The sequence below is a fragment of the Fusarium vanettenii genome (genome assembly GCF_000151355.1).
Source record: "Fusarium vanettenii 77-13-4 chromosome 10 genomic scaffold NECHAsca_43_chr10_1_0, whole genome shotgun sequence".
In the NCBI taxonomy this organism is placed as follows: domain Eukaryota; kingdom Fungi; phylum Ascomycota; class Sordariomycetes; order Hypocreales; family Nectriaceae; genus Fusarium; species Fusarium vanettenii.
The window spans coordinates 5654-31225 of record NW_003315845.1 but is presented as its reverse complement, the minus strand read 5'-3'; the positions used below and the strand labels follow the sequence as shown (position 1 = coordinate 31225).

The 25572-nt window shown below is 50.8% G+C and overlaps 10 protein-coding genes across 10 annotated transcripts; 5 read left to right on the top strand and 5 right to left on the bottom strand.

The window, feature by feature from the left end:
- Positions 1-717: 717 nt before the first annotated feature.
- Positions 718-2708, top strand: NECHADRAFT_96512 (uncharacterized protein; the record flags this gene model as incomplete). The annotated part of the gene is made up of 4 exons (XM_003041644.1): positions 718-778; positions 835-1178; positions 1237-2057; positions 2108-2708. The coding sequence occupies 4 exons, from the start codon at positions 718-720 to the stop codon at positions 2706-2708; spliced, it is 1827 nt and encodes a 608-aa protein (XP_003041690.1).
- A 319-nt stretch (positions 2709-3027) lies between these two features.
- On the bottom strand, positions 3028-5495 carry NECHADRAFT_85294 (uncharacterized protein; the record flags this gene model as incomplete). The annotated part of the gene is made up of 5 exons (XM_003041589.1): positions 3028-3507; positions 3691-3935; positions 3989-4468; positions 4524-4581; positions 4644-5495. 5 exons carry the CDS (start codon positions 5493-5495, stop codon positions 3028-3030), a joined length of 2115 nt encoding a protein of 704 aa, XP_003041635.1.
- A 761-nt stretch (positions 5496-6256) lies between these two features.
- Positions 6257-7910, bottom strand: NECHADRAFT_85293 (uncharacterized protein; the record flags this gene model as incomplete). The annotated part of the gene is made up of 2 exons (XM_003041588.1): positions 6257-7678; positions 7749-7910. 2 exons carry the CDS (start codon positions 7908-7910, stop codon positions 6257-6259), a joined length of 1584 nt encoding a protein of 527 aa, XP_003041634.1.
- Positions 7911-8463: 553 nt separating this feature from the next.
- Positions 8464-10318, bottom strand: NECHADRAFT_85292 (uncharacterized protein; the record flags this gene model as incomplete). Its single annotated transcript, XM_003041587.1, has 3 exons — positions 8464-9738; positions 9780-10059; positions 10257-10318. 3 exons carry the CDS (start codon positions 10316-10318, stop codon positions 8464-8466), a joined length of 1617 nt encoding a protein of 538 aa, XP_003041633.1.
- A 290-nt stretch (positions 10319-10608) lies between these two features.
- On the bottom strand, positions 10609-12416 carry NECHADRAFT_49672 (uncharacterized protein; the record flags this gene model as incomplete). Its single annotated transcript, XM_003041586.1, has 6 exons — positions 10609-11308; positions 11364-11599; positions 11654-11761; positions 11815-12063; positions 12124-12258; positions 12309-12416. The coding sequence occupies 6 exons, from the start codon at positions 12414-12416 to the stop codon at positions 10609-10611; spliced, it is 1536 nt and encodes a 511-aa protein (XP_003041632.1).
- A 442-nt stretch (positions 12417-12858) lies between these two features.
- Positions 12859-15054, top strand: NECHADRAFT_96509 (uncharacterized protein; the record flags this gene model as incomplete). Its single annotated transcript, XM_003041643.1, has 8 exons — positions 12859-13002; positions 13051-13186; positions 13258-13551; positions 13611-14028; positions 14083-14424; positions 14488-14584; positions 14642-14966; positions 15029-15054. The coding sequence occupies 8 exons, from the start codon at positions 12859-12861 to the stop codon at positions 15052-15054; spliced, it is 1782 nt and encodes a 593-aa protein (XP_003041689.1).
- A 2571-nt stretch (positions 15055-17625) lies between these two features.
- On the top strand, positions 17626-19377 carry NECHADRAFT_106397 (uncharacterized protein; the record flags this gene model as incomplete). The annotated part of the gene is made up of 1 exon (XM_003041642.1): positions 17626-19377. The coding sequence occupies one exon, from the start codon at positions 17626-17628 to the stop codon at positions 19375-19377; it is 1752 nt and encodes a 583-aa protein (XP_003041688.1).
- Positions 19378-20460: 1083 nt separating this feature from the next.
- Positions 20461-21654, top strand: NECHADRAFT_85289 (uncharacterized protein; the record flags this gene model as incomplete). Its single annotated transcript, XM_003041641.1, has 1 exon — positions 20461-21654. The coding sequence occupies one exon, from the start codon at positions 20461-20463 to the stop codon at positions 21652-21654; it is 1194 nt and encodes a 397-aa protein (XP_003041687.1).
- A 1086-nt stretch (positions 21655-22740) lies between these two features.
- Positions 22741-23187, bottom strand: NECHADRAFT_85288 (uncharacterized protein; the record flags this gene model as incomplete). Its single annotated transcript, XM_003041585.1, has 1 exon — positions 22741-23187. One exon carries the CDS (start codon positions 23185-23187, stop codon positions 22741-22743), a length of 447 nt encoding a protein of 148 aa, XP_003041631.1.
- A 657-nt stretch (positions 23188-23844) lies between these two features.
- On the top strand, positions 23845-25058 carry NECHADRAFT_96506 (uncharacterized protein; the record flags this gene model as incomplete). Its single annotated transcript, XM_003041640.1, has 5 exons — positions 23845-23866; positions 23919-23939; positions 24013-24130; positions 24162-24244; positions 24301-25058. The coding sequence occupies 5 exons, from the start codon at positions 23845-23847 to the stop codon at positions 25056-25058; spliced, it is 1002 nt and encodes a 333-aa protein (XP_003041686.1).
- Positions 25059-25572: the final 514 nt, after the last annotated feature.

Genomic DNA, 25572 nt, shown 5'->3' with positions numbered 1-25572 from the left:
AGAATGCCCAATTCAGATCACCGACCTTCTTCAGCCAGAAGAAGAACCCAGTCAGAAATCTGTGACTATTAGTACGCCATTGCGACCCGCCTGCGGGCCTGCAATGTAACCGTCACATAGCTCTCTTGGCTCGCGCGGAAACGGCCTCGGTCTGAACCTTTACATGTGGCACTAGGCACAACGAGAGACGGTCCCCGACTAGAGAACGCAGAGATCAGCGCTGTTGGTTGCTACTCCGGTGGAGTTTGTCTGTGTCATCCATGAGCGCCAATAATTTCGCTCAAGTGGCCGGGGCTCTCCAGGACCCCGGAATGCATCCATACCCCCGGGCCCCACGGAGCGCATACGCAAGTACGAGTCGTCGCAACGGCCTCTCTGTTGGGTCCAAGCCCAACCAGCCACTTGCTCCGCAGATCATCTGTAAAACGCTTAGCGATGCTACCCCAAAGCCCCGGCTTCTGAGGAACCATGTTCGACCCCTCAAAGAGTAAGGGAGAGTGTTACAGGCAGGAGAAAGGGACCGGAGGTCAGACCAGGAATGGATACGCGCACGACCGGAGCTTGGTGACCAAGACGACACATGCAAGGGGCAGAGACTCGGCAGATGCATATAACTTCCAAGAGCCTCGTGAGGGGGAGACAAGAAAATACCACACAATCCCCAAGGAATACTCAACTCTGAAATCCTGATCTACATAGGAGAGCCGCGTATTAATCATGGGTCTCTACACTAAGCTTGCCGAGAACATCGACGAGGTCGACGTCATCATCGCCGGAGGTAATCCTCGTCTCTTACCCCAATTACGATCCCTCAGTAAGCTGACCCTTCCACAGGTGGCACGGCAGCTTGCGTTGTAGCTGGTCGTCTAGCAGAGGCGGATCCCAGCCTGTCTATTCTCCTCATCGAGGGAGGTCCGGATAACAAGGGTGTTGCCAACATTGAGCATCCCGTCTTCTTCCTAGACCATCTCCTGCCCACTTCCAAGACAACCATCTTTTATAAGGGAAACAAGTCTGAGAAGCTCGCCGGACGAGAATGTATTGTTCCCTCAGGCGGTACGCTCGGCGGTGGTTCATCCATCAACTTCATGATGTACACTAGGGCCCAGCGCGAGGACTTTGACTCATGGAAGACACCCGGATGGTCAGCTGATGAGATTCTGCCTTTCCTCAAGAAGGTGTGTCATTAGTTATCCATGACCAAGATGACTCTTTATACTAATACTTCTTTCCTAGCTTGAGACATATCATGGTCGAGGTGACCCCTCTGTGCATGGTCATGACGGCCCAGTCCAAGTCAGTGACGGTACATTCCGCTCTACCGGCTCCGAGAGCGACTTCATCAAGGCTGCATCCCAAGTCGGCTGGCCTGAGATCCAGGACTTGCAGTCGCTAGATCACAACAACGGTTACGAGCGCTGGCTTCGCTATGTCTCGAAGGAGGGCAGGCGGCAAGATACTGCCACCGTCTATGTCCACGATAAGCTCAATGCCACCAAGTACCCCAACCTGCATGTGCTAGTTGAGGCCAAGGTCGTCCGAGTGCTTCTTGATGATGATAAGCGTGCTGTTGGTGTTGAGTACACACCTAACCCTGCCTTTCAGGCTGAGGTTGGCCCTACTCAACATCCCAAGTTGACTATTAAGGCTCGAAAGCTTGTCGTTGTGTCGTGTGGTGCCTGTGGCACACCACCAGTGCTTGAGCGATCTGGTCTTGGCGACCCTAAGATTCTTGAGAAGGCCGGTGTTCCTGTCAAGGTTGACTTGCCTGGCGTTGGCCATGAGTACCAGGATCACCAGTTGATCTTGTATCCTTATAAGACCAATCTCCAGCCCCATGAGACCATTGACAGAGTTCTCCGACACCCCGAGAAGCGCCAGGGGCTCATCGACTCAAAGGACAAGGTCCTTGGCTGGAACTCGATTGATATCTCCTCCAAGCTCCGACCCACGGATGCTGAGGTTACAGCTTTGGGTCCCGACTTCCAAAAGGCATGGGATAAGGACTTTAAGAATATTCCCAACAAACCGATTATGCTGATGGGTCTTGTTTCTTGGTGAGTTGTCTGATGGAACTCATAAAAGCAAAGCTAATCAGAAAACACAGCTTCTTGGGTGACCCCTCTAGTGTGCCAGAGGAGCAGTACGTTACTGTAGGAAACTACACAGCGTACCCCTACTCCCGAGGTCACATGCATATTACAGGACCGAATGTTGATGACCCCTTGGACTTTGACGTCGGTTACCTCAACGATGAGAACGACATTGATCTCAAGAAGCAGGTCTGGGCCTATAAGAAGTCCCGAGAGATTATGCGCCGCACTGAGATGTTCCGTGGTGAAATCGCCCCCGGCCACCCGGCCTTCCCCGAAGGGTCCCCAGCTGCCTGTGTAGACCTTAAGCAGCAGTCGTCTCTCTCTGACGTCGAGGACGTTGAGTATTCTGCCGAGGATGATAAGGCTATTGAACAATGGGTGCGTCAGAACGTTGGAACTACATGGCACTCCATTGCCACCTGCCGGATGGCTCCCCGCGATGAGTTTGGTGTTGTTGATGAACGTCTGAATGTCTGGGGCACAAAGGGTCTTAAGCTTGCTGACTTGAGTATTGCCCCGGCCAACGTTGGTTCCAACACAAATAACACGGCTATTGTGATTGGTGAGAAGGCGGCGGACATCATCATTAAGGATCTGGGACTTGGACAGTAGATTATTATGAGTAGCAAGCGCTGTATACATAGCATGGCATATTAGTGGTGCAATTCTGGTCAGGGTCAGCACGTACAGTTGCGGCCCAAACGTTCGCTGTTCACTTCTCCCTTATGCGTTAACCCCCATGACCACCTGTGACAACATCATGCCACATCTGCCTATCCATGGCGTCAAGCTCTCCTTGTAAATGTCTTTCTCATTTATTTACTCTGCAGTCTCCTAATTCCGGAGCCTAGAGCTATTGTAGATGCTTGTAAGTGATTAGAGTACATCCAGTCAGTCGACATGAATTATACTCAGTCACCCTCGCGCAGTATCAAAAGCTAAGAAACTCTCCAGCCAAAGTGTCTCTCATGAAGCTCTCCCAGAGATCCTGACTACCTGGGAACACAAGCTGATGGGCCTCAGCCGCACCTAGCTCTAAATTTCCATCGTCCGCTGCGGCCACACGACGGACTATGCCACCAATATCTGCTTCAATGTCAAGCGAAAAATCCGAGCATCCTTCCAAGTTCATCAAAGCGGTAAGCAGCTTCACCCCCCTTCGCGCAATAGAACTAAACTGTTCCTCTTGGCTTATGAAGTTCCTCCCAAATTCGATATAACCACGAATCTTAGCGGAGTCATAAGTGAGCGTGTTTTGCGACTTGAACAACAGAGCAAAGACGAGGGTGATACAGCAGCTAACGACATGCGTCAAAGTTGTCCACATCCTACGGCTGATACTAGACTCGAGTGTATCGGGCCAACGTTGAATTGACTCAATGCTTCGTTCGGCAATCGCAATACAGGACAACTATGCGGTGGTCAATTAGCGGCACAGAGCAAGGAAAGGCGTATGGCTATACCTGCGAGAAGGCAAAACGCCTATCGCGAAAGCTGGATAACTGGAAATGGCGATGGACCGTCAAGATCTTTGCAGAGGATCAGAACAAGGCTTGGTAAAATCTTTCTAGTCAGAGATTCGACTTGGACTTACTTTATGTGCGGTACAAATGAGTACCATGCCTGGCATCAACCTAACAGGGAAAGAGTCGAGCATTGGCTGATCAAGTTGGACATCCTCTATTTCACGCAAGGCCAACGGCCAGGACGAATAGAGATCTTTTATCTCCTTATCGGCCCATAAGGCTTGATCATAGAGTTTTAAGATCCTGTCAGGGTCTTCGCCGGGATAACCAACTTTGAACATACGATCTTGATGTTTCCATATCAGGACAGAGACTAAGACATCGTTAGCCAAGATCTTCTATCCTCATGTGCTCGTCGCGGCTCACCTTGGTTTAAGGAATTCGTCCAACTACTCGAGGTGCATACATCAGGTGGTTGTGAGACAACCGCTCCGTTCTGAATCATCCGCACTTCATCATCGAACGAGTTCGCAGGCATCGGAGTGTTAAACTGGGCTGGGTGAATCTGGCAGGTGTTCTGAAATGGTATTTGGAGCCAATCGTATCGAACGAGGAACCACCAGACGCGTTTCCGTATTTCTCTGTCGATGATGTACTGGGTGTCGTCGTCCACTGCTTCCGGCACAGGTCGATCGGCTCCTAGTCGATGAAGATTAAGGCATTGCGAGATACGTATCGCGGTGGAGATAAGGACACATATGAGGTCGGACTTGTCGAAGTTGTGAGCCACTTGTAGCAAGAGGCAAATGGCTTGCACCGATGTCAACTTGTGCTCATCCATAAACCCCCCTTTGAATAGGATCTCTATACTTTTGTCGAAAAGAAGGCGAGATGTTTTCATATCGGCTATTGATGTAATATTAGCAAGCATTAATCACTGTGCCTTGTCAATAAGACTGACCGTGTATTGGTTGTGGTAATGAGGCGAGATACCCACCATCAATATGGTAGACGGTTTGCTGTATTGTCAGGGTAAGCATACACGGGTCAACCCCAGAATAAGAACTTCCATAGCACTAACAGATAGCAATGCGTAGTATAATGCGAGCCAGGAGCAGTCGCACTCCATTCGCATCAAATTGTTATCAAGCTCTTGACGAAAGGTTGGCAAGTGAACCACATTGTGCATCCAGGTGAGATGGGCTTGGTGAAGGGCCAATAGCATGCGAGCGTCCTCGGGTGCAAAGAAAGGATCCCACTGTTCTTCAAGCTCGTGACGACTGGTTGAGAATCGGGGAGTAGATTGGGCAATAGACTCTCTGCCTGAGAACCTATTCAGAACGTTTCTACGGCCATGGGCCAAGAACTCCAGGGCAGCTGCTGCTTCGTTGGTAAGGCGACTATCAGCTGTGTGTGTTGATGTCAATATCTGCATCAGCGTTTCATTGGTGATTTCGGGGATGGCATTTTCGAATGCTCCTCTAGGTTCTGTGTTGGTAGGGGGAACCACTGCTGACGGTACTGCCGGCTCAACCCGAGCGTCGACGACAGTGGCATGTACCGGAGTCGTACATGAGGCCGGATCTGTGGGTGTATGGCCAGGCTCTTCGGGTACTTCAGGCGATACCGAAGTGTCCTCCAATGAAGCCGAGGGCGATCCAGCATCATTTGCGGGACGGCTTCGGCGAGAGATTCTTCTCCGAGTGACGACGGCAACCTGCTCACGCTGGCAAGAAGATGCCTTGTTCTGACGGATGCATGCCTCACAGGGTATGCTCTTTGAACATCGGATCTTACGGCGCACGCATGCCGTGCAGGCCAGGACTGAGCGCTGTGTGTTTCTCACTGGCCCTGGAGCTTGCATGATGGGTCTGAGTGGTTGTCGGAGCAAGAGTGTGCTTGAGGTTTGTCTGTCCGGCACGGCCGAGATCATGATTGCCTTATCGGACGAGTTTGTGCTAGACCCACAGTGGTCAATGTTACATCCTCGGCCGAGGGGGGCAGTGAATCCCTGAGTCGACCAAACTTGGAGTCAAATCTAGCTAATTTGGGCTTAACGCCAGGCAGGATTCCACTTTTCAACCAGGGAGTGAATCGAGAACTTGATCACAGTTCATGGTTGTGAAGTAGGCACTTGGATTTGCGCCTCAAAGGTCGAAGGCCGGGTCGAGGAAAGGAGCGCAAGACTCAATTCCCTGGAGGGACGAGACAGACTAGTGAAGATGAAAGACGAATTCATTCCAAGGTAATATCTTGCTCAGAAGTACATGATAGACGCAAGCAAGAAATATTGCGCGCTTCAGGGTAGGTTCTTGTGCTTTTATGTAAATGGATGATATCATGAGACACGGATCTATATTTGGTGGAACATAAACTGTTTCGCACACATGCTTGTGTGGTTGTCCTTTCTGGCTGTACATATCTCAGGCCTTCTCGATACATCTATTTTAGTCCTTTCAACCATCTCTGATGGTCAAATGAGTGCAATACGGTATATCACGGCACAGAGCTGGAGCTGACAACGCAACAACAATTGCACTCGTAAAAAAATAGCTGATTTGTATCAGCAATCTCAAAAGAAGCCTCGGGTATTTTGGTGATTGATTGCTAATTTCACTTTCTTAGAATGTACCTGTGCTGGAATGATTGTGATCACACCTGATGAGCCCTATCGGCGATAAAGTCAATCGACCTCTACCTAGTCTTGTCTTCAAAAACTTGGAATCGTTCAGCGTCATTTCTGATACCTTCGATAACATCCTCATGGGCCGGCACATAGGTCTGTCTGGCGGGCGCAAGCTTGCTTGACACTATGTAGACCAGAAATGAGCTGAGAAAGCCGTAATACCACACCAAGTGTCCGATGTACTCTGCACCTCCAATATCTAGAGAGGGATTGACATTTGCCGCAAGGCTGGGCAGAGCAGGACCGACCCCGATAGCAAGGGCGAGGAAAGCCCTCCAGTTCCAACCAGCAAAATACTGGTAACGACCATGAGGCTTGTACAGCGCAGATACCTCAACACGTCTTTTCTTGACGATCCAGTAGTCAGCTATGGAAATAGCTATTATAGGAGCAAGAAAGACACCGAGGCTTGCCATGAAATTGACAAGGCTCTCAGCGCTTGTAACAATCTTCCATGGGACCATGGCCCATCCACCTAGGATGGTGGAGATGATTGCAGCCCTCCGAATGTTGACGTACTTAGGAAACAGACTGGCCAAATCGTTGGAGGCCGAGATAACATTTGCTGAGACATTAACGCCAATCTGTGCCACCATCCAAGCCAGACCACAATAAAAGGCTCCTGCTCTCGCTGCCGGCGATGTCCACTTGCTAGCCAGCGCGAGAGGGTCCCAGATGTATTCCTGGTATATGATCTTGGATGCAGAGGCGCTGATGATGCCCATCATGGCGATGACAAAGCAAATGAGTGGGAAGAAAATCGCCTGATAGAATATGTTTCGTGGAACCTTGACGTAACGGGTAAAATCTGAGATGTTTGTACCCACAGTCGACCACGATCCTGTTTGTGATGTCAGGGTCGCAACAATCAGCCAGGACTTGGCTGAGCCTTGTACCGACGGTTGCTGTTGCCAGATATCACCAGACCCGCCCGACATGACACAGACGGCGATTGTAGTACCAACAGCGGCTGTGATAGTAATAACAGCTTTGAAGACGAAGAACCACTTCAGTTTGTGGGGTTGTATCGTGAGGAAAGGTAACTGGATCGACCAGAATAGGAAATGGCTGAGGAGCCCTTGGCTGGTGATACCAGCACTGGGTGGGAGATGGTTTGGAAGCCTCGAATAGCTTGGCCAAATTGCCGTCAGCATGACGGTAAGCGCCACGCTTCCTGTATAAGTCTGAATGGCATGCCAAAACAGGGCTGTGATCAGGCGGCAGACGACAGGGAATTTCGCCCCATGATAGCCGAATGAGGATCGAATCCAGACGGCAAAAGGTACACGCAAATAGGCGCCTGGAGCACCATTCAAAGCGATAACAAATGCCATTGTCAATGACCCAACAATGACACACCACACAGCTTCACGCCATGTCAGACCAATCGCTAGAATGGACGCCCCAATTTGCCAGCTCTGAGCGGAGAGCTACCAGGGTCAGCACTCAGGCGCCACATTTCTTCACAAGGACGTGCATGATGGATTGCTGTTGACGTACAATATCAGAGAGCCAGTAACCCAGGATGGATAGGGTAGTCCAAGTACGTCTCTCTAAGGGTGTTACATCGAGATCGATGTTGGTCCAAGTTCCCTCTGGAGCAAAAGACGTGGCTTGTTTGGGCAGAGCCAATCGACCCAACAAGTTGCGGCGAATGGTCATCTCGTCGGAAGATTGTAGTTACAGAGGTTTGCGTGTCAATTGAGACTGCAATGCGGTTCAGATTCATTGTTATAGAGTAGAAGGATTATACTGTTATCAAACATTCTAAGCATCTTGCAGATAATGCGACGATATGAGCTTATTTGGCGCGATACAAAAGAGGATATCGGATTGAGCGATAACAATTCAGATAAGGAGATAAGTGACTCCACTTCTGACATCAAGCCAATCCGGGCAGGGTGCCTAGTGCGCTGGGGAAGTACAGGTTGCTCGTCTCGGCCGAGATTGTTCCCGTACTTTTATCCAGGGAACGATAACATCTGACAACTCAACTTAGCTTCCTCTACCATCCATGAGTCAGTCTGGGGCTCTACACTATCAAGAAGACTCTGGGACTGGTTCCCTGCCACCGTGTCGTAGTGACCGATCTCGACTTTTTGCTTAAAGAGGGAATGTTTCAATCAACCTCTAATCAAACCCAAGTAAATATTAGTTGCGTATAAATATAACAATGAAAAAAAAGTGTTCTTGTGACTGTTATCTACTGTCTAATCTAAACATCAAATGGCTCAGGAGGGCATGTTCTTGCTTGGACTAGACTCTCCACCCCATACGCTAATTCCAACAAGTGCTGCTCCTGGTACTCCAATCCTACCAGTTCCATGCCGACAGGAAGTCCATCCTCTGTGAGTCCTGCAGGTACGGAGATAGCCGGCAGCCGGGCGATACTAGCTAGGAATGTATTGGTGGGGAAGTCCTCGACACCGTTGATGATGAACCGCTCTTCCGCTGCGTCGGAAATCCGAGGCGGAGGTACCTGCACATCGGGAAAGACCAAGGCATTCAGGTTGTTGGTTGTAATCAGAACATTGATCTTTCTCCTGAACTCGTCGCGTAGAAGAAGCCGGTCGGCGTACGTTGGGTCTTTCGATGGGTTCTTGGGTCCGTGAGCGACCGAGCAAATCATTTGCAGAAAAGACTTTTCAGCCTTTTCTGGCAGTATGCTTGCTATGTCCTGGGGAAGGTGAGGCTTGGTGGCGAGGAATGTGTTGATGTCATGTCGTGATGTCTGAAAGTAAATCTGGCCAAAGTCCAAGTAGTACTCAAGGTTATCGATATGGATGTCGATAAATGTAGTGCCCGCCTCTTCTAATTTTCCCACGGATGATTTGATTACAGCATTGACCGTGCGGCAGTGAGGGTCTGTATCTTTGCCAAAAAGCTGTCGGACAACACCAATTCTAGCTGATTTTATAATCTTGGCATCGAGATTGGCTGCGTAACTTCCTCCCTTAGGTAGCCCCAGGGAAGCCGAACGTGCCGCATAGGCGGTATACTCGTCATTGGGATCAAAACCGGCCATGCAGTCCAATAGCAAAGCACAGTCTGTTACCGTCTTGGCCATGGGGCCCGGGGCATCCTGGCTCTTGATCAGAGGACAGAAGCCATGACGGGAGACAAGCCCAGGTGTCGTGCGAATGCCGACCAGATTGCAAAAGGACGATGGAACTCGAATAGACCCCCCAGTGTCTTCGCCCACAGCGCAGATGGCAAGGCTTGCGGCAACAGCTGCGCCAGACCCCCCAGAAGATGCACCAACATCATGGGAGAGATTATAGGGGTTCTTTGTGAAGGTGTAGTTGGTGGCGCCATTGGCACTGAACCAAGCTGTTGCCCACTCAGCCATGGTTGTTTTTCCAAGGATCAGAGCGCCGGCCTCTTTGAGCTTCGTAATGATGGTAGCATCTTGATCAGCCACGTTATGCTTTGCAACTGCCGATCCGTATGTTGATACCAAGCCCTTGACATCGGCCTGAGAGATAGTGAACTGGGTGAGTGAGGAACAAGCAAGGTGTCAGATTGTTTTACCTGATCTTTGACAAGTATGGGGATACCGTGGAGCCTGCCTTTGAGCTTTCCATTCTGCTCAAAGTATCTGTCCAGTTCTTCCGCCTCTGCAAGGACCGTTGTTGATATGGCAAGCGTTGAGTTGATGTTTGGTCCGCCTTTATCCAGCTTATCGATGCGTTCCAAAAAGGCAGCGGTTAACTCTTTGGCCGTAAAGCGCCCGGCCTTGATCCCAGCTCGTGCTTGGGGGATGGTCAGCTCCCTCACATCGACCATCATAATGTTGGTTGCGCGGCTTGACCTATACCGTTGCCAGCGTCGGAGCTCTGCAAACAGAAATAGAATATCTTAATAAGGGACAAACAAAAATGAAATATCACCGCACATAAAGATCCCGCCTCAGAATTAACCATCCGGAATTACCAAGAGTGGGGAGCCTTGTTGCCATGGCCACTGATCTCTGTTCTGTAATCTACAGGGGCCGTATCGCATCCTTACCCGCTTCCGGAGGAGGTATCTAGGCCCACAGCACCCCATGACCTCACGGCCGAGATTGCCATCACTAATGGAAAAGACTTGGACGAGTTATTTAAAGCTTATCTCTTTAGCAGCTAAGCAGCTTATGGGGATTTTGCTTGTCTTTACTGCTTCGACAGAGAAATGCCCGGGTTAACGGGAAGAATACTACTGATTTAAAGATCTATGCACCTGCGTTTTGTCTTAATTGACATTACTTTGCTATTTACTAAATGAAAGCCATTTATAAGCAAGAAGTCATAAAAATAACTCCCATGCTTGAAGTGTGAATGTCTTGGATATGAAGCCAAGCTGGTTGCTATCGTCGTCCACGTTACTCAACAGTCTTGCCCGAGCTCTCCTCCAGATCTGGCTTCAACAAGTCGGCTGCCTCCTGCGAGAAGCCCCGGGTTCTAGTCTTGTGTTCGAACAAGAGATCAAGCTCCGAGTACGTCAACCCGCGGGCTTCAGGCAGCCGGAAATATGTCCAAGCAAGGAACAGGCCAGCAACCCCCGCCCAAAAATAGCCACCCTTTGCGCCCCAGTTCCAGGCGTTCCGGCCAATCATTCGTGGCATGAGAACGTTGGTGATGAACCCTCCCGCGTTGTAGCAGGCGCGCGCAAACGCGACTGTCTTGGAGCGGAGCTGGGTGGAAGGCATCTCGGCTACGATTGTGAAGCAGGCTGGGCCGATGGTGATCTGGTAGAACACCACCATGGCCACCATGAGAGCGCCAACAGCCCAAGACGTACCTGAAGACGCTTTTGGGATTCCGAGTGACCCGATAATCACCAGGTCAACAACGGCAAAGCTGAGACCGGCCAGGTAGATTGTTCGGCGTCCGAATCGTGTCAGAACCCACATGGCGACCATGCATCCGATGAGGCCCAAGCCGGTTTGGGCAAGGTTCATGGCGAAACCATGGCGGCTCGACAGCCCGGCCTCTATCATAAATTGGACTCCGAAACCCATAAAGGGGGTGCCGGCAAACGCCTGGGTGAGCCAAGCCATGCAGGCAATCTCAGTACGGCGTCTTGCAATACTGGGTCAGCTTCTGGAGGTCTGCCTCTTATGAATGAGCCACTTACAAGTTGGTACCGCGGAAGCAGTCAAAGTACCGTGCCCCTGCGCTCTTCTCTCGTTCGAACTGGGTTGTGACACACATCATCTCCACGTACGCGTCAACATCGAAGTTGATATCTGGCTGACGTGTAATCATCTTCTCGACAGCTTGCTTTGCGTCTTGATATCGGCCGTGTCTGACCAGCCACCAAGGGCTTTCGGGGGCGAGGTAAGTCCCAATCATGATGGGGATCGGCCAGATCTGAGTCAGTTAGTACTCGTCCGGTGGAAAAGGAGCTGTGCATGGAACACGTACCCATTGCAGAGCGAATGGAATTCGATACGACCACTCGTCAGTACGAGATAGAAGCCCGTTCAGAATGCCAATGGAGATGAGCTGGCCGATGGCCCAGCAAATGTTGATCTGTCTCCTATGAGCAATCTAGTCTGAAGAGCGGCAAGTCAAGTCAAACATACCCAAGACGTCATGTAGTGCCGGAGAGTCAGAGGACAGATATCTGCAGCATATGTAACAGCAAGAGTTTGAAAAACTCCCCACGGGATTGACTGGCATACGGCTGCTGCCACGAACATGGGGAGGCCAGTGGAGAAGAAGGGGATAAAGATGGCCCCAATCATGAGGACCATGGCACCCTGCATCGTCCAGCGATAGCCGATGCGCTCGGTGACCCACCCGTTGACAATGAGACCTAGAATAGACCCAGCCTATGCATACGGCGCGGTTAGGGCTCAAGCCCAGAAACACGGAAGGGGGCCAAACTGTACCTGTCCCGAATTGCTGATGATGGTCTGCCATTGGGCGCTGATTATTGGGTCGCCATTCTTGTCAATCTCGTCACCAAAGCGTTCCTGGAAAGAAGGGTAGGGGTAGAAGTTGGACATTAAGTTTGTATCGTAGCCCTACAACATTGTCAGCAGAGGATCTGGCTAGCAGGAATGTGAAGACTAACCTCCATAATAATGGCGAGAGACACGATGAAAGAGAAGAAGATTGCCTTGGGCCAGAAGCGTATGGCCTGACGGACCGTCATTTCGCGTTCTAGCCGCATGGCTAGCATTGTCGCATTTTCATTTTCACCGTTGAACTCGGCCGTCTCGGCAACGGGGGAGTTCTGTTTCTCAGAATCCATCTTGGAAGAATTAAGGTATAGATCTCTGTCGGGATGAAGAGTTGAATGGTGGTGGGTTAAGTCCCCGTAGAAAGGAAAGACCTTTCCTTCTTATACTTGGAGGGAACAGCCATTATGAAGCCATCAATGGAGCCTCTCGATCCCCGATTCAAACCATACCAAGATACCATGCCCCACGGGGAAACGAAGTTGCCCCAGTTTCCTCCACATCGATCTCCCACCGACCTCACGGCCTAACTGATTGGGGAATCAAGTCAAAGTGTCAAGCAGTAGTCTAATGCGCAACTAGGGCACCTTATTGGCTCAACTCGCCATGGGGTTTTCAGGCCAGTCGTCAATTGGTACTTGCGGCCATTTACCTCTTTGAGTAATGGCCCAGGGCGGGGTTCTGGCTATGGGATCTAATCAGGCCACTGACAAGTCAATACATGGTCTCGAACAACACCCATCTTCAAGTAGGCTTCTCATTTCTCTTGGACTTACCGCGGTAATAGAGCTCAAGTTCGACATAACCGTTGCCTCGACCAAGAATCCACAGCCCTCCCACCGACAATGGTGGAAGGAAGCTACCATCTACCAGATATACCCGTCGTCTTTCAAAGACAGCGATGGAGACGGCCTAGGAGACATTCAAGGCATCATTGAGAAGCTAGACTACCTCCAAAATCTCGGGGTGGACGCTGTATGGCTTTGCCCAAGTGAGCCCAACCTTCCAAACTGACTGCCTAGAATGTGCGGAAGGTGACTGACACAAGAGGTACCTTCGTAGTCTTTGCATCCCCCCAAGTCGATATGGGGTATGATATTTCGGATTATCGAGCCATACATCCTCCCTACGGCACCGTTGAAGATGTCCAGGAGCTCATCCAAGGTCTCCACAAGCGCGGTATGCGGTGCATCTTGGACCTCGTGGTGAACCATAGCTCCGACCAGCATGGATGGTTCAAAAAGTCCAGGGCCTCACGGGATAACGAGTGGAGAGACTGGTATATCTGGCGGAAGCCAAGATTCGATGCCTCTGGGAACAGACAGCCCCCGAATAACTGGGCAGCAGCTTTTGGCGGTGAGAGCCTTAGCATGACTTACTCTTTTCTTATTCTTTTGGAAACTCATTCCTTCTAGGCAGCGCTTGGACCTACGATGAGGTCACAGATGAGTATTATCTACATCTCTTCGCCCCCGAACAGCCAGATCTCAACTGGGAGAATCCCGCCGTCGTCCGCGAGGTCCACGAAGTCATGGAATTTTGGCTCAAGAAGGGCGTGGACGGGTTCCGCATGGATGTAATCAACTTCATATCCAAGGAGCCCGGCCTGCCAGATGCCGAGATCACAGACCCTGCCGCTCCGTGGCAGTCAGCGATCAAATTATTCTGCAACGGACCGCGACTACACGAGCACCTTAGGGGCCTGCGACAGCTCCTGGACAGATACGGAGCTTTCAGCGTCGGAGAGATGCCAGGCGTCAAAGAAGACGATCAAGTAGCTATGGTTGTGGCATCGGACAGGAAGGAGCTCCATACTATTTTCCAATTCGACATGTACGTCGTCCCGCATGAAGCTTCACCCAACATAACTGACAGATGCCCTTCTAGTTGTGACATAGATGTTTCTAACAAGGGAAAGTTCTACAGGAAGGACTGGAAGTTGCCCGAGTTGAAAGGCATCATTGAAAAATGGCAGACCTTTGCCCACAAGGTGGGTGGGTGGAACGCCATCTTCCTAGAGAATCACGACCAGGCCCGATCAGTCTCGCGATATACCAAACACAGGCCCGAACACCGTGAGTTGGCCGCCAAGATGCTGGCAACCTGTCTTTGCACCTTGGGGGGGACTCTCTTCGTCTACCAAGGTCAGGAGCTGGGAATGGCGAATTTGCCACCAGCCTGGGGCATCGAAGAGTACAAAGATATTGAGTCTCTGAACTTTCTGCAAGAGTGAGTCCTAGGAGGAAAGACAAATATTCTGAGTTTGAGTTGAGGCTAACTTTTGGACCATAGGGCATTGAAGGCGACTGGGGGTGATGAGAAGGCTCTGGATGAAATCTGGACAGAAATCAGATTGAAAGCTAGGGACCATGCGCGATCTCCCGTGCAGGTACGCGCCCTGCTTCCAGCACCCCTGAGGAATATTTGCTAACACGTACATTGCAAGTGGGACACGACTAGAAATGCCGGCTTCACCACAGGTACTCCCTGGATGAAGGTCAACGAGGATGTCACCCGGTGCAATGCCAGGAATCAGCAGGCTCAGCCCGACAGCGTCCTTAACTACTGGCGACGCGGGATCTCACTGCGAAAGAAGCTACGGGACGTCCTGGTCTACGGAACTTTTGAGGCGCACGATGGTGAGAATGAGGCCATAATGAGCTACACCCGCCACTGCGAGACTACCGACGCACATGCCATAGTCATGATCAACTTCACAGATGAGGAACAGCGGTGGCAGCTTCCTGTCTCGGAGAGGGCCTTCCTGAGCAGTGACATAGGCCAGACTGTTCTCTCAACATATGACACGGCCCTTCCGTCGGTTGATGGGGAGGGGTTTATCAATTTCCGGGCGTTTGAGGCAATTGTTGTCGCTACCGTAGGAGTATTTTAGACACTTGACACCCGAGAACTCTTTTTGCAAAGGTAGACACTCACTATAGTCACGTATGTTATCCGCGTGATAGAACGCCCAGACACCCGAGGCATCTCATTGCAGTAGAGTAATGTGATGTGATGTGGCGGGCAACCCCGAACATCCCCGCCAACCCCGCCACATAATGTTGCGGAGTACATACCTAGCGCGGGGATCAGTTCAGCTGAAGAGGCTAGGGGCTCTAGGCAACGCCTGGGGCCACAGGAGCTACAGCCGGGCTTTTACTTAAAGTGGACGGTTCTCCAGCACAGGTACGCTAGCACCCCATACGCCTCCATCCCTCGCACTTGCGGCATCAGGCACTATGTTTGTATTCAAGATGACCTCCCAGCAGGATGGCTACAGCAACCTTGAGCCAACTCCTGGTCAAGCCTGCGACCACTGCAAGCGACGCAAGATGAAATGCGACAGGTGTAGGCCGTGCGGGGTCTGCCGGGCCATCCAGGCAACTTGTTCTTACGAATCTCTACCTCGGCGCAGAGGTCGCCCCCCTCGGAAAACCCGCCGGCCTGTTAGGCAAAGCCAGGACACTTTCCTCGACCCAATTCCGACCTCATCGCCCAAAAACTGGCTGTCCACTCCCAGCTGCGCAGTCGACCATGTTCCCAGCCAAGGTATAGACGTCATCACCACGGCACCGCTAACACTAGACAATGCTACTACCTCACCCAGTTGGGCCGAGGCTGATGGACTCTCGGAGGGAAACTACGGGCTGTTTGTTCCGCCAACGCCTGCTGAGAATACGCCAACGTCAGAAACTACGTTGGCTCTAACGACAGTGAGTACGCTGTCGAGCCAGCCCGCCCTGGGCCCGCAAGTTCCAGACCAAGATGGCATGACCCAATATCCCCTATCAGAATTTGCCCACTGGACCAGGGTGTTTCTCTTACGCCTCTATCCCGTATTCCCCGTCCTGGATCCTGGATGCCTTCTGAACACACTCGGCTTGCCGCGAGACGCGGTACCTCGGAGTATGGCCCGGTTCTTTGCCGCAATGTCTGCAGCTGTCATCGTCCAGCTCAATCTTTCTGCCGCCAGCGAGGGCGAGCAGCCTTCTGCACAGTTGGCGGACAAGTACATCCATCAGTGCATGAAAGGGCGCCAAGATTTGGATTTCATCGAGGATGCGGACGAATGGACGATTCTAGAGTCATTCTTCATCTTTTCCTATTATGGGAACCGCAATAAAAGCAAGCAAGCCTGGTACTACTTGCGGGAAGCGATGGGATTTGCTCTGGCAATGGGACTAGATCGTGAGGAGTCCTACAACGACCCTGACTTGGAAGTAAATGAACGAAGAAGGCGCCTATACTGGTTGTTATTCATTACAGAGAGGTGAGAGCTGCACGCTGGGGTGGCTTTGGGTTACTGATCCGACCCAGAGCATATTGCCTCCAGCACCGAACTACATGCCAGCTGAGAGCTTCCATTTCTCTTCCCAAGATCTACAATGGCTGCGACGAACCGACATTGACAGGTTTCATAACGTTGGCCAGACTCTTTGCCAGAATTGATACAGATTTCGTGTCTTGGTGGAGTGAGCAATCACCAAGGGTGGGTAATGACAAGCTTCTAGACCCTGAGCACTTCTCGGCGATTCACACACGTCAGTGGTCGACGAGACGCAGCGAGTAGATGTCGCCGTTACACAATGCTGGCTTCGAACCCTCGTGTGCCAGCTTCGGAGCCAATTCACGCAAACCCATGGGGCCGACGAGGTCATATCCCTGAGCGTCGCTGCCCGGAGCTTGCTACTTTGCTTCAACGCCACTCGTCTGGACTCTCTCGAGTCTCACGGCATCGGAATGGTACGTATTCTAACCAGTGACAACACAACCATCAGTGCTGGGGCTGACTATGCGTCCCTGGTTAGGAGCAGAAGATTTCCGTGATCGCCGGCTTTCTGTGCGACCTGGTTCCCAACTTGGAACCAGATTGTCTTGTCGGGGACATCAACTCTATTCCGAATCTCCTCCACGAGTTTATGTGTCTTCTGTCCAACTTTAGGAACGAGGAGTCTCGTTATCTCGGCCCTTTAGCGGAGAGAGCCACGGCATTGCTCATCCAGAGAGCAGGGGTAGGCGTGCTGGGACCTCGCGGGGATGAATGTGAGGAGGCCGATGACAAGACTTTGACCTGGTAGAAGTCTGTCTAAGCCAGTCAAATCATATCACAGCCACTGCTTCTATCCGTATAATGCCGACAATTACCGACTGCCAAGCCCTCCTCGTTCCCAAGACCAGACTATCCCTTCCAGAGCAAATGGCCCATCAACTCACGTGAATGCGGTGATTTTCCAAAACGGGTAATTGTCCGAGTGCAATCCCCCCTGGAACACAGTGACATCACCGCCGTCGCATGAAACATTCATAACGAGACCCAATATCGCCCTGGTAACTTGAAAACTATCCAGGAGTTAATCATTCCATCCACAACATTGTTCTCTCATGCAGCTATCTTTTTTCTCTGCCAGCCTGCTCCTTCATGGGATGCAAATGGCTGCCGCCGAATCAAGCGTTCCTGGTTTGACGACATGGTGGCATGACAAGTTCTCCGTCAACACCAACAAAGCTACAGCGCCTGATGAGGTTAGACGCTCACGCAGATACAATGTGTTTGTTTCTCCAGCAGGAGAGGACAGGTTTCAGCGCTCATTTGTTTATGAGTCGATCCCTCGCAATGGAAACGGCAAGATGTTTGACCCTGCTCAACCTGGCCAGGAGTACAATCTCACCGATGGCGATGGGATAACTGTTGAAGTCGATGTGGGGATCAACATGGCATGGTCCCAGTTCCAGTACGGCCGGGATGTCGATGTTCGAATTGTGTCATCAGATGGGTCTCCGCTCGGCCCAGCATCCAACGTGGTCATTCGACCGGTAGACCTAGACTTGGTTGCCATCAGCCCCAGCGCGGATACAATCGAGATCCGAATCCCATACCGAGACTCCGGCAACCGATTTTCAGTCGAATTTCAGAACGATCTATATACCTACCGATCAGACGGAACTGAATACGTGTCTGAAGGTGGCATCGTCGTCAGCGAGGAACCTAGGAATGCACTCCTCATCTTCGCCAGTCCCATCATACCAGACGATCTCATCCCGTCAAAGACGTCGCCAGACACACAGGTGATAAGTCCTGGTAGCTTAACACAGCAGAGCTTTGGTTCAAAGCCCACGCTATACTTCGAGGCCGGTATCTACTGGATGGAGAAGGATGGCATCCTGGGCAAGGACCACATCAAGCTTCACTCAAACACGCATTATGTCTACTTCGAGCCCGGATCATACGTCAAGGCTGCGTTTGAATACACCACCCGCCGCGCGAACTTTTACACCATTGGCAACGGTGTGGTGTCTGGAGAGAATTACGCCTACATGGCAAACACCATTCAAGACTACGTTGCAGTCAAAGACGACCGATACAGCCTGCGCATGTTCTGGCACCAATCTGTCATGGACAACCAGACATGGCACTGCGTAGGGCCGACGCTCAACTCGCCTCCCTTCAACACCATGGACCTCCACCCCATGCATCACACACCGCACGAGGAGGACAACAAGGTCAGCGCCCACATCCGGGACTACAAGCAGGTCGGGGCCTTCTACTTCCAAACCGACGGCACACAGATGTATAAGGGCACCGTCCGTGACGTTTTCTGGCATGTCAACGATGATGCCATCAAGCTTTACCATTCTGGCGCTCAGCTCGATGGACTCACCATCTGGAAGGCCCGAAACAACGCAGTCATCCAGATGGGGTGGAAGCCACGAAGCGTCGACGACGTGTCGGTAAACAAGGTCCGCGTCATCCACAACCGATGGATCCAGCCCAATGCATATGTCCCGTCGGCCATTCTGGGTGCGTCACCAATCTACGCTGACCCCAAGGACATCAACCCTTCCTTCAAGATGTCGCTACGCATCAACGATGTCGTCTGTGAGGGAATCTGCGCAGCTCTCATGACGATAGCACCCCTGCAGAATTTCGAGCTGGACATTCAGAACGTGCGATTCGAGAAGATGCACAACAATACTGCTGTAAGGCTTGGTCGTAGTGTTGTAGGTATGGATGCCGGGGACGTGAATAACTATACTCCCGGCCAGGAGAACCTTACGCTCGGCATTGCGATACGGAACTGGACCATTGGGGGTGAGAGAGTTGACAGGACGAACTGGAGGGAAGATGAGCTGGGCCAACTTTATATTCATCCCGACTTTTACGGTGATTGGACCATTGAGTAATCTAACGTGATTGGATCCATTAGCATTTAGTAAATATTACACTGCTAATATTTCCGCTGGGAATCATATCACTTGTACGTGAGGCCAGCTCGGCAAACAGGGCCATGGAGAAAGACGCCCATGTCACCAACAGCACATCCCATACCCCTGCATCATCTTGGCGGCACGGGCGATGGTGTTGGCGGAGCGTTGGGCATGTCGATCTCTGGTGATAACGGTTTAAATGCTGGATTTTTGGCGGAGGTTTGGTGCGTTAGGTTTATAGACTTGGATATGTGTATGCGGGACTGGGGACCGGCGGGGCGAGAAGAACGACGATACAATACTCCATTGAAGATTTTCTTTGAGAGAGTGGCTGATACAGCGGCTGGAATCAAACCCCTCCTGTCGGGGCATGAGTTAGCGCCAAGGCCATAGGAAAACTCACGAGACCACCCTGAGGGCACACTCCATACAGGAGAACTCCAACACTTTGGAGCATGCACAGGGGGCATGCAGGATCAGCTAATAAATGAGTCAGAAAAATCAAGGTTGTTTTCGGAGGAAATTAACAGGGCACGCGGTCGCAGAAAAACATGAGATAACGAGTAAATGATTTCTATTTTCTGAGGCATATAAAGATCCCTAAAGAAAAAAAAACTCAAAGACTTAGGATACTATTCTCTATTTTTATCTCTTGTTTAGCATATAACTAGGTCATTATGTGAGCACTCTTTGCCAAATGTTAATATTCTGGTGTCTCAAGTTTTCCTACGGCCAGGTGCATGGTTATCGAAAAGAGAGCTATGACTCAACAAAAAGGTGCAGAACCTAAGACAAGCCTCGTTCCGGATGGACAATAGTGTCATCAAGGAAGTACCGCTGTACAAGTACGTTGTTTGGCATAAAGCTTGACCCCTCAGTGCGCATGTGACTCATTACACCTGCAACGCAGGGTATAAAGGTGAGTTGAGGCCTGTCCCCCTCTTGGACTCTTCACATCTTTCAAGCCTTCAGACGACATGTCGACTACGGTAATACGAGAGGTCGTGCTGAGGCCATTCTATTCTTTTTGCGTTCTGTCTCCATACAGGATGGCCAACGATGGCGACACACTATCGCTCGGCCAAAACCCGTCGGCAAGAGGGCATTGGCTATGATTCGAGGTATCTGCGTCTCCAGATACAATCGCTGCACTTCTTGCCAAACGAAATGCCTGACCTCATCCGCAAAGAGTTACGAAGACTCTTTTTCGAAGAAACTGCTCAGAACCTACGACACGAGCATGACTATAAGTTATTCTGGCGCAGAGATGCCAGCATGACACGTATTGATGAGCGCCGTCCGCCCCAACACTTTATTAATCCAGCAGACGCTCATCAGTTCTTAAACAAGGAGGTCATGGTATACTTCGAACCAATGTCCGTTAGCGATTTTTATAGTCGAAAGATTGGTTGCTATATTTACCGGGAGTGGCTACATCTGCACAATATACGGCCAATCTTTCAGCGCGATAGCTTCTTCGCCAAAGCAGCACACATCAGCAACAGCAACAGCGGGCCCCAGAATTTGGAACAGCTCTCAATATTCCACCACCATCTTTGCGAACAACTATCGACTAAAATGGACCAGCTTGTTGATTTCTATCCAAACAGACCATCAGAAACGTCAGCGCCACCTTTGTGGGGCCCGATGCCTAGCAGGAAGATACAGTCGTGGCGAGATCACGGCCATATTATGCGTCATCTATTCCGTGCGCTATACATCGTTGTTGATAGACAGGCTCTAGCAGAAGATCCCCCGCCAAGACACCTGGAACATCTGAAAGGCATCTACTATAAGGAAGCTGAGACTGAGCTTGACTTGTCACGCTGCACTGTGCTCCTAGTCAAGACAGGTGATGAGGCGCATCTTCACTCTCCCATCAGCTTCTTGCCCTTATTTGACGCGGGTCTAGCTTTGCCGGTCAATCGAGAAGACTATCGCGGCGACTTAGAGGAAACAGCCGTCCGCGTTAAGTTAAACGTTGCCGTACGTTTCGTGCTGAAACTACTAGGTCGAGAGGAGGCAGCCCTCGAGAATCTAAGGCGGGAGGCTAAGGTATTGAGGGATGAGCAAGAGAGATGCTGTGATGCTTGGTTGAACAATGTCATGGCCCATTCCGACGAGGTTGGCATTGATAACAATAGACACACATGGCTGGCCTCCCGGAGAGCGCTGGCAAGAATGAATAACGAGGCGTTTGAGGAAGACCAGGTTTACCCAGGTTGGGAGATACTAAGAAGGTGGACTTTATGAGACGTTAAGCAGGCCAACGTTTCATCTCACGGCAGGGCAGACACCGATGTAACCTTGCATTATTACTATGTAATCATGCGATGCTGCGATATCAAAAATACGCACCGTCCAGATGCAGGCACAGGAATAAAGAACACAGTCTACTTTTCATCATGGCCATAATGTCTTCTTGATGCAGCGTACTGACGAGTACTGGTCCTTAGCCGATTTCCCATAATAGATAATAGATTCTACGCTGTTGACGTGGACGAGGGTGTGACCCCTATATTTATAAGATACCCCCACTATTGCTGGAAGAACAGCGTGGCAGATTCTCGGCCAATAGCTGATATTGTGCTGTGAACTGCGAGGTACACATTGAGGCTTTAATTCAACTTTTGGCAGATCAGGCTCAGTCAGAACCACAGCCAACTTTCTAATTGCACAGCCTTCAATTCAGCATGAGTGGCACTTGTTTTCAGGTGGATCTCTAGTAATAGAAGTCAAGTGAACATTACACACGACAAAACAACGTGATTGATCGCCCTCACATCAATGTCTAGTCACGGGTGTAACGTTGGATCTCGGCAATGAGTGGTCTTTCTTTGACTTTGTCACGATAGGTGATCTCGAGAGTGGAAAGCTTTGTAGACTTTATTTTTTTCCGAATATGCGTATTTATTTGTGCACGGGATACTGCTAGGCATAAGGGAGTCAAGCATCAAGTTGGCTTAGTTGGATCATATGCTTGCCTAGGCCTGATAGTCGTCACTGGACTAGCTACCTCATATGCGGGAAAGGATGGTTTTGACAAATATGAGAGCCAATATATTTCTTAGCTCCAGGGATTGCTATTTGTAGTTCATATTTGAATCACCTGCCGGTTGCAAACGCCCTCTAGCCCCTGGTCTCAAACTGGTGATTGGCGTAATCATGGCGAATTGAAGGTCAGCCATGGCCTTGAAGTAGGGCACCTTATCCAGTGCTCGTCTGACTGTAAAAATGTCTCCGGATTGGATCGGGTGGTTCGTCTCGATGTTGCAGATGGCGATACGTGTGTTTTGGGCGCAGTAACGGCAAGGTGGTCGAGTCATCTCTTGGTCAACCCTAATTAATTCCAGTTTCCCGCTTCTTCTCTTCGGCCAACTCGGCTATAATCCTAACCGCATCCTCCTCTTTTCCATCGGGCACGTAGAGGTGATCATGGTAGAAGCCGCTCACGGGGTTCACCCCCATGCCACCTGCAGCAAGTCGCGTAGCCACAACAGCAATGAACCCAACGGCTTCAAGGCTAGACGTGACGTCGAGCGTCATCTTCCTGCAGGGGAAGAAGTATTCTATGCCTTGGGCTTCTGCGTATTGGCGAGATGCGATGACGGTGACGCCTTCTGAGTCGGCTTCGCGGAACAGCATGTCCACCTCGGAGAAGGGCGGCAGCTTGGATTCGTCCTTGATGACGGCAAAGACATAGATTTTTGGGTGTAGTTTTGTCGTCAGTGTGGCGAGGAGTTTGGAGAGAGATAGTTCGCCTGGGTGTTTTGATTCTGTAGACATGATGTGGAAGCTTGCTGATGTTCAAAACTGTGTTCTTTGGTGTGGTGGCTGGCTTCTCTGCCTCTGGGAAGGGGTTATTATAATGATTAATATCGTGCAAGAATAATCGTTTCAAGTAAGAGAGCAAGAGAGAAGAGAGATCCGCTGACTGAAGAGACTTTTTAAAGACTTTTCCTTTGACAAGAAGACTAAAGTTGAAGCCAAGCTGCAGGCATATTCATAGTTTCAACTAGCCCTGTCGATATGATTGGCTGCCTCAAAGACATAGATCCACCGTAGTCGCAAGAAGGCGTGCGCCCTGCAGGTGGCATATTGTCAGACTAATCCCAACCTGGCAACTTAGCCACCTCCTCCACAGTGACACAAGCATCTCCGTATCCGCTTGTTGGACAGATCAACGTTACAGTGCAGCCACGAGATGCCCTTCCGTGTGCGGATTGAGATTCCGTAGCAAGGCCTAGGTGAGGCGTCGGACTGGGGTTCCGGGTGTGCTACTCGATGTGATATTGCGGGGAGCGTCAGAATCGGAAGACTCTTGGCTGAACTACTACTTAATACCCCAAGTCAGCAAAACAATTCCTCCTTTTACTTTACTAGAACTCGAAATCTACGACTCGATTGAAGCTTTGCGAATAGCGACGGCTCCAAATCAGTACAATGACCAAGGTCCTTCTCACCGGTAACAGTCAACTCCACCATACGCAGGCATACAGCTACTAACAGGACACTAGGTGGTGCCGGCTTTGTCGCCAGTAAGAAACTACGACTCCATCACTTTTATCTAGAGTACGCCGAGGTCACTCACTAACGAGCCTTTGTGTCTAGCCCACATCATCAGCCAGCTCCTTGAGCGCGGCCACAAGGTCGTCACCACGGTTCGGTCAAAGGAAGAAGAGCAGGTTGTTCGCGACGCCCACAAGTACACATACCAAGATTATCTCGAGTTTGTGATTGTGCCCGATATGGTGGTCAAGGGTGCCTTTGACGAGGCGGCGCAGATCGAGGGTCTTGAGGCGGTACTGCACATTGCATCGCCATTCTTTTATGATTTCGGCAAGTTTACTACGCATCTTTGAGGAGACTTTCAAGCGACTAGAGACTAACACCTCCTAGTTGATGCCAAGAAAGAACTGGTTGACCCTGCTGTCTATGGCACGACCTGGCTCTTCGAAGCTGTCCATCGCTACGCCCCAACCATCAAGCGCATCGTCATGACGTCTTCATTCGCCTCTGTTTTGGACGAAGATCGCCTTGAGGACCCCTCGGCTGTCTTCACCGAAAAAGACTGGAATCCTGTCACAATGGACCAAGTGAACGGCAGCAGAGCCACAGCATACCGCGTGAGTAAAAAGTTTGCCGAACGCGCTGCCTGGGACTTTGTCGCCTCGAACAAGACGTCATTTGATCTCGTCACCGTCTGTCCATCCTTAGTTCTTGGCCCAATCAAGCACCAGCTCCCGTCTCTGGACAAGGTCAATACTTCCAACTCGCGCATGGTTGACCTGGTCCAAGGCAAGTGGAAAGAAGGCATCCCAGATGCCTACCTCGCGGCTGTCTACTGGATCGATGTCCGAGACCTTGCCCTGACGCATATTTTCGGCATGGAGAAGCCTGACGCTGGGGGCAGGAGACTGATGCCTCTCGGCGGGCGGTTTGGCAATAGAATGATTGCGGATATTGCGTGGAAGCATTTTCCTGAGCTGAGGGAGAAGCTGCCCGGCCTGGATGTTCCCGGAGGTGGCCTTGCGCCTGCGGATCAAGTGTACAGGGTTGACAATTCCGAGACGAAGAGGTTTTTGGGGATTGAGTGGAGGGAGTTTGAGACGACTATTGTCGATTGTGTGAATAGCCACAAGCCTTATGGAATTTGAGTCTGGGGTCAGCTTGCATACTGCGCAAGAATGGACGTACTGAAGATATTGAACAATCCGGCCATGAGTCATAATCTAACTAAGTTTAGACTTTTGTCGAAACACTTGACCGGACGGGGCCATCTCTTTGACTGCATCTGCCCTGACAATCTCATTTCTAAGCAAGGTAAATTTTACTCGGCCTCGGCAACCAGGCAGGAGACTCAGACCCAAAGTAGGAGGAAGAAATCCATGCATGCGTCAATGGCATATTCTCCCTAATTGTTACAACGTCACAGATGCTGGGGGAGGTAGACGCTACAGGGGTGTTTGAGGCCGAATATGGAAACCAGAGATCCTAGAAACAAGGGCACCCAAAGAGAGCAAATAGTTATCTGATCGTTAGTGTCACAAGGATACGTATTGAACAAGGTGATAAACATATGGATGGCTACTTCTACCCCCAAATCAAACAGACTTGCAGTAGCCTGTGTAGCAATATCCGCAATCTTCTCGGCCAAACCCCTTTCTCACA